The 7969-nt window shown below is 37.8% G+C and overlaps 1 protein-coding gene across 1 annotated transcript; it reads left to right on the forward strand.

The window, feature by feature from the left end:
• Nucleotides 1-476: 476 nt before the first annotated feature.
• Nucleotides 477-7439, forward strand: LOC129923765 (cornifelin homolog A-like). The gene is made up of 5 exons (XM_056016328.1): nucleotides 477-549; nucleotides 3658-3757; nucleotides 4330-4573; nucleotides 5635-5786; nucleotides 7202-7439. Exons 2-5 carry the CDS (start codon nucleotides 3719-3721, stop codon nucleotides 7307-7309), a joined length of 543 nt encoding a protein of 180 aa, XP_055872303.1. The 5' UTR covers nucleotides 477-549; nucleotides 3658-3718; the 3' UTR covers nucleotides 7310-7439.
• The last annotated feature ends 530 nt before the right edge of the window (nucleotides 7440-7969 follow it).

Genomic DNA, 7969 nt, shown 5'->3' on the forward strand with positions numbered 1-7969 from the left:
CTGAGGCCTTCTAGAACGATAATCCCAAGTGAACCCCCAAAATATAGCCCTACCATCAGTGGCGTAGCTAATCTTTTGGGGTCTTGTAGGGGAGGGGCTTAACCTCTTTGGGGGCCCCTGCATTTTGCGTAATATTTAATATTTGATGTAAAAAAAAAACAATTTCGAACACTCATTTCGGGGCTCCCCTTAAGTGGGAGCCTGGGAATTTTCAAACTCCCCCACCGTTCCCCCACCCTAACTACGCCACTGCCTACCATGAAACACAAAGAAACATGGTTTGTAAGCAACTCTATCTTTGTTCTCGCTTTGTTACCAGTATTTGTAGTATATAAGGAATTAGGATTTAAAAAAAAACAAAAAAAACATAACATTTCAACGGACAAAAAAACAAACAAAAAAAACAGGAAGGGGGGGGGGAGGGGGAGGGACCACTACGTACTTATGGAAACTAAATGGATCAACGTGTCAAACGACATGGAGAGCTGCCAGAACATGTCACTTGCAGGTCTCAGTGCCATGTCATAAAGTGGCAAAGTCTTGGTCGAGGTAAGATGTAGAAATTCATAGCAGCTAACATAAAAAAAAAACGGTTTAAACGTAGATTTGATGTTTTGTTTTGGTTTACAATACCTCTATTCAAGTCACTCCTTCATGGAGCTTGGGTGGTTTGGCGGACAGCTGATATTAAAAACCGCTCTAACCATTTTTGTTGTACATTTTGAGCTCATTGACGACAACGGGAAAGTCTAGTTTAAACATTATAATTTTTTCTAAGTTAAAAAAACAACAACTGTAAAACTAGCTGAAGATCTAGAGCAAACATTGCGTAGTCAGCCGTATTACAGTAAATGCGATAACCGAATAAATGTAAAGTCGCTTTAATTTTATTGAATTTTATAAGCTTTGCTTATATTTTCACGTAAATCTAATATTCTAGATCTAGACTAGAACTTCTAAATCACAACTTTAGGTCTAGTGTTAGATCTAGATGTCCATATAATTAACATACCAATAAATGATCGCACAATGTAACCTTCTTTGTTTGCCAAATCAGAAAATGCATATTTGCTAGCAACTGACGGTGTGTCGGGTTCACTACCCAAATTGAAAAATTAAAAACACTTTTTAAAATTATTTTATTATATATGAAGTTTAATAATTGGGCTATAATCTTTTTGAAAATGTATTTTTTAAAAATAATTTGTGGTGTTTTTTACATAAAACTTGAAAAAAAAAAAGTGTAACAAAAGGATCTCCAAAATTGAAATATTCTAACGCCTTATTTCAACTAGCAAATTTTTAACTTTTTTATGAAGTATGTATGCGCGTTTATAATGGAAGATGAATTCTGATGTAATATTTGAGTAGAATTGAGAACGACTGATACAAAAAAGTTACATTTGGAAACTGGAGACAGAAGCACGCGATGAAAGTAGTTCTGAAGTGAGTTGATGTAGATTATTGAAGTCGTTCTTCATCTTGGATAAATCCATAGATGCACATGGATCCGGATTGCAGATGCCATACACAACAGTAGTAGATTAAAGGGTGAAAGTACAACGGCGCCTGGTGATTACAGATACCCAACCTGAGACCGCAGCTGTGTTTCAAGGTTCGGCCTCTTCAATCACACAAGAAGTTGCAAAGGGAAAAGATGATGTATTGAGACGTAAAATGCCACAGAATCTTCATCTTGTTAGTTTAAATGTTCTACATTCAACCACATTGAAACTGTAAAGCAGTACATATCTGTGAATGAATTCAAATGAACGTCGAGGGTATTTGTGTTTATAAAAGCTTCCAAGAAATGTGTTTAATGAAGCTACGCAGCCCAAATGGCTAAGACGTATTTTAAAAGTCAGCTGCAGAAGTCGGATCTCAAACAAATAAATCCTATGCCGAACTGGGCGTCGACCACTAAGTGAAGCTGTGACATAGCGTCGCATGAGATTTGCAAGACATGGTCTCCGACAAAAAGAACGTTTTTTTTTTTTTTTTTGCATATTAATTAAGAGTTGCGATGACATGGAGGCCAATACGAGGAAAACGCAAACAGGGACGTCCTCGTATAACTTGACGTCACACTTTCATACTTGTTGGTCGTTGTGCTGGCTGCTAAACACCTTGCTATTTAACCGTCGTCTACAGAAACAGATGACCTTTATATCAGCTGCTCCGTAGATCACAAGGTGTGAATAGGTGTATTTTACTTTTACTTATTGTGTTAAATTTCGGTCGATACACATTGTATAGTATTTATATCGGACATAACAGTTTCCCCTTTCAGACCTTGCGATCCGTGAGGTAGATAATGTTAAGGTCATCTGTTTCTATGGCCAACGATTAGCAAGCAGGGTCTTATGTGGCAAGCGTAAGGACCGACCTCCTTTACTTTCCCCAAATCAAGTCAGGTACCCATTAGAGTTGGGTGAACTCAGGGGCGCCAAAAAAAAAATCAAGTAACATTTGCAGGTTTGGACTCGGAGCTGCCTCTGTAGTAACACGCTGAAAAAACACAGCGTTGATTCGAACCTAGGACCCAAGGTTTGAAAGCCAAGCGCTTAACCACCGCGCCCCCACATTATAATGGCATGTATAAATAAAATCCACACAGAGAATTTGCGAGAGTAGTCTCCCCATAGTCTCTTAGACTTAACCCCCACCCTATTCTTAGTATTCCAGTGTATGTTTAGAGGGGGGGAGTCGGTGGTGCAGCAAAAGTCACTTAAGAACAATTTGGATTTAATCCAATGTTTCAACCCTCGTTTTCTACAGCTTTAACCTAAACGTCCCCTGCACCTAGTACGATTTGTAGATAACGCTAAAGCCCCTATATTTAGCAGGATTAAGGTAATCCTTCACTAATACCCTAAAGTAGTCAGCAACATATTATTACATTTATTATCGCCTGACCAAACAATAAACTTATCACTAACATCCTCATAGAACTGCATATCAGTTCGATACAAACCAACAACCGAAAAAAATAAAAATTGCTGACACGATTGATTTCAGTGTTGTGTCGTTCACACTTTCAAATAAGACTTTCTGTCTCTCAAAGTCAAGTGACATTTGCAGGTTTGGACTCGGGAGCTGCCTCTGTAGAGTAACACACTGAAGAACCACAGTGTTGATACAATCTTTCTTGAAATTAATATCTTCAAATGTAATTCAAAACAATATATGCACTACTATCTGAGACCAAACAAAAATCCCCTGCCGTGGACAGACTTACACGGCGAAATGAAAATGTTTATCGACCATCGGCGGACAACGGTTATGCTTTTCCTGGATGTGGCAAAATATGTAGGTCACAGCTGGGGCTGCATATCCACGGGAAAAACTGCATTCCACATTAATCTTCGATTTCAAAGACAGGCCTTATTATTTGTATGCGGAAATTTAAAAAAAAACAACATTTGTACCAATCCTATAAATACTAAAATAACTTGACTAAAAAATTATATGAATGTAAACAAGCTAAATATGTTTTTCTAAAATCCATTTTTTTAAACAATGCTATTCTAAGGAGAAGAACCCCACAATTACTGCCACATTTTTAAATATTGCAAGGTTTAAACATTATTGTTTGCAAAAGATTATTTTAAAATACGCATTTCTTTTTAAATGTGTTTTGCTTGTATTTATTTGCAGTGTTTTTTCTTGTATAGAGAGATTTCCTTTTTGATGTAATCTTTCTAGACATATTCTGAGAATGTCTGACACAGACAAGAACAAGAAACAGAAGCCTGAGGTAAGGAACCTTCTCACACACAACACTAACACTAAACTACATGTTGCCTTTTTACAAAATTGTCCCGACACGATCTCAGAAACGGGAAAAAAAAATCATTTCCAGAAGCTAGATATTGGCCTTGGAAATGTGTTCTCGACCTGATGGAGCTGTAGCAGAGAATGCTGTCCTTCAAAGCTGCATACTCTATAGTTGGGTGATTCTAACGTGGTTGTGAGTTGGAGGCTAGTTGGGTGAGTGTAAGTAGCATTCATCCCATACTTTTATGTACGTAAAAGACAATATTGAGTATCGAGAAAAAACCCTAATGAAACTCAGAAAAATACGAAAACAGAGGCACATTTCTTATTCCAAGCTCCAGAACAAATTTGTACAAGTGTTCCTTCATCCTAGTGCTATTAGAGAATGGAATAGGTTGGTAAACCAACGACTTAGTAGAGTTTAAGTCATTGATTAACATGCATAACTAGATTGACATAAATGCGTATGAATTAATTATCTTCTTTTTTTTTAAACAACATCTGCAATACATAAGATAATTTATTTTTTATATATTTATTGCTGCTTCACAGGCACCACCAGCACCAGCGGCTACCATTCAGCCCTCTGCTACCGATGTGATTTCACAACAGCCTCACCAGGCTGCCTCTTGGCCTCAGCACCAGCAGCCGTTCTGGCAATCTCCGCAAAATTTAGTGGCGCCTTCGACTCAGCAAATACATAGCAATACAAATGTCGTGATTAATGCCCAGCCTGGAGCCAACAAGCGTCCCTGGTCCACGGGGATCTGCGACTGTTGCACTGACATGAACACCTGTACGTTTGTATAAGTGTGTGTGTGTGTGTTTGTATAGCTCCACTGGGCGTAAGGACTAGTCTTTTAAATAACATTTGTCCAAGTAAAACTGTTTCTTTGGCCCACGCTTAACGAGGGTGTCATGTGGCCTGCACAACGACCAACCGCCTTTTCTTTTCCCCAACTAATGTCAGGTACCCATTAGAGCTACGTGGACACAGAGGCGCCCAAGGAGTCCGATATTAAAAATCCCAGTCTTCACCAGGGTTCGAACCCGGGCGTCCCGGTTCGGAAGCTAAGCGCTTTACCGCTCAGCCACGCAACTCCAATTGGTCGACAAAACATGTCATTCAAATTACCAAAACAATTAAGCCTTTCTTCTTCTATTGAAATACCAACATTCCTTTTTATTATTTCGAGAAGGTAAAATTACTATAAAGGTATCAATAATGTCCTTAACAATGGTCAGGTAATCTTTGATATTATTTAGTGGGGTATATGACTGATTAGTCACAGTATAAGATTAGGAAAGCATTAGGTATTAAACACTTAGTTTAACCCAAAAGAGAAGTATTAGTTAGTCATACAGATTTAGATTTTGGATATATTAACATGTGTGTACGGTAAATCGATTTTTTACTTTTGACATTAAATGTTACTTGATAAATTATTATAAATCAGATTTTTTACTTATATCAAGAAATAAAAGTAACGTCCTAGGCCTAACTATATCAATGTTGGAGTAAAGTGGTGGCAGAGTAATAAAACACTTGGGATCAGAACTAAGTGTACACAAGTTCAAATCTCGTTTAACACTGGGGGGGGGGGGGGGTAACCTCCATCTGTACAGGAAGTCCCCATTTCCTCCCAACCCTAATGCGGACCTGATATCAGTTGAAGAAATAAAATGTAGTTAATTGTTGTTGTGCTGGCCACAAGACACCCTCGTAAACTTTGTTTCCTATATTACCCAACTGTTATTTGCAAACTACATCCCAAATATAGGTTACGTTTTTTTTGTTTACCTTTACTTGCTGATGTCCATTTGATTCTAACCTTCCTATATGTTTTAATTCGTTAGGCATGCTTGCATGGTTTTGCCCATTTTGCCTGCAGTTCATGATTGCCAGAGACTTGGGGGAGTCTTGTTGTGACGCCTTCTGCTACATGATCTGTGCCGCTCCGACCCTCTTTGGTCTGAGGGTCTACGTGAGAGGCAAAGAAAACATCAAGGTATGTGGAGTATTGATAACTTTTTGACTGTAATAGACTTCTCGTATAAAGTGCCAAAAATTCCCGTAAAGCCGCTGACACCAAATTGTATCTGTACTTACATTTCGTTTCATTACATCAGCTACATAGAGAGAGGGGGCGACATCGTTCTGACTCACGCTTTTATCTAAATAATATAGGGGGAAAATATGTACAAATGAAAACTATTACAATAGCGATTCAAACATTTTCATGTTCAGTCATCAAGAGTTATGTGTAAATACAGTGGATACTGCTCAAGATAACATTCAGTTTTGAGGACTATATTTCTTTCTCTCTCGCATTCTCTCGCTCTCACACACTCTTTCTCTCTCGCTCTCTCTCTCTTGCTTTATCTCTCTAGCAACCTCTCTATCTAACTCTATTGCTCTTACTCATCTCTCATATATATTTTTACTGAGCGCCTAAAGGCAAGATGGAAATACTACTCCCAGATATCCCCTCCCCCCACTGGTCCACATTTGGAATTGGTCCATAGCGCTCTGAACATGCTATAAGCATGAAAGTAGCGCTATATAAAAGCTATAAATATGTAAATAAATAAATAAATTATGGCTTTTATATAGCGCTTTCATGCTTATAGCATGCTTAGAGCGCTAGAGCGCTTTGGTCCAATCTCATTTGTGGAACAGAGGGGGGGGGGGGGGAGGAAGTATCTAGGAGTTGGTTTTCCGTGCTGCCTTTAGGCGCTCAGTAAACACAATTCTGCCCGAGTCGGCTGTCGTTCTAGGTAGCCAAGCCAAGCCAAGTTGAAGCGCACTTAGCCACTCGACCACGCTTACACACAAACACACATATATATATATATATATATATATATATATATATATATATATATATATATATATATATATATATATATATATATATATATATATATATATATATATATATATATATATATACGTCATTAAACTATCAATATGGCTGTGAAATAACTTAATGGGTAGGCCTACATTACGGTAAAGCAGCTATAAATTAATTTTGTGTTTTCTGTCTGTCTTTCCATTTGATTGGTGCTGAGAACATAATAATATTAAAAATAATAGTAATAATAATTATAAAAGTAATAACTTACTTGTGCTAACATTTACTTTTCTGAGATCAAATATGCAATTTTTTTTTTTCGTTGAAAGACGCCATCTAAAAAAATTAACACTTGCAGGGTAAATCATGCACAATACCTTGTTCTCCTCAAAGGACTCAATGAGATAAAGGATAATTTTCTTCCTAAAAAGAATAGCACCTGATAAGTGTGGCCGCACCCCCATTCATTCTCTTGCCACGCTACTGCTCGAAAGTAAATAGGGTTACGCCGTAGGATCCACCAATGTTTGAACGCTCAAAGAATACTACTCTTTTTTTTTTCTCTCCAGGGGTCACTCTTTGATGACTTCAACAAGACCTCATTGTGCGGATGTCTGGCCCTGGCACAACTTGCACGTGAGGTCAAACTGGTCAAGAGTACCAAAGGATTTGTTTAGAAATTCGCGTCCATTTCTTGAAGACCTTTTTATTCACGGCTTTATGCTTTATTTGTAGCTCTACAACTAGTTTTTTTTTTGTTTCATCGTCAATTTAACACATATCTTTCCTTTAACGTGTCTAAGCTCACAAAAGAATATACATACTTACATGATTTTTATGTGTTTGCTAAGAATCATATATATATATATATATATATATATATATATATATATATATATATATATATATATATATATTGTTACAAATGACCAGTGACAGGAAGAGGTTAACGTGTGACCCCGACGAGATAACACATCAGTGGGTGTTCCCTGGAATGTACATGTATAAACAGAGACAGGATGTGACGTGTCCTTACGTGTTATTCCAGAAGGTACTAAAAATGTCCAGTGACAGATAGAGGTCACAACTTGTGACCCTGGCTGGATGACACTGCAGCCGATGTTTTCTGGAATCTACATGTATAAACAAAGACAGGATGTGACGTTTCCTCACTTGTTATTCCAGAGAATACTAGCCGTGTTTGTGCAACTTTGGACAAGCGATTAGGGACTCTATATAAGCCAGAGAGTTCATGTGAAAGTCAGTCGAATGGAGTCGTGAGTGAGCCGTTACAGTCGAGACAGACTATGTAAGACGTGTGCGGCTCTGTGGAAGAG

This window comes from Biomphalaria glabrata, chromosome 17 (genome assembly GCF_947242115.1).
Source record: "Biomphalaria glabrata chromosome 17, xgBioGlab47.1, whole genome shotgun sequence".
Classification (NCBI taxonomy): Eukaryota; Metazoa; Mollusca; class Gastropoda; family Planorbidae; genus Biomphalaria; species Biomphalaria glabrata.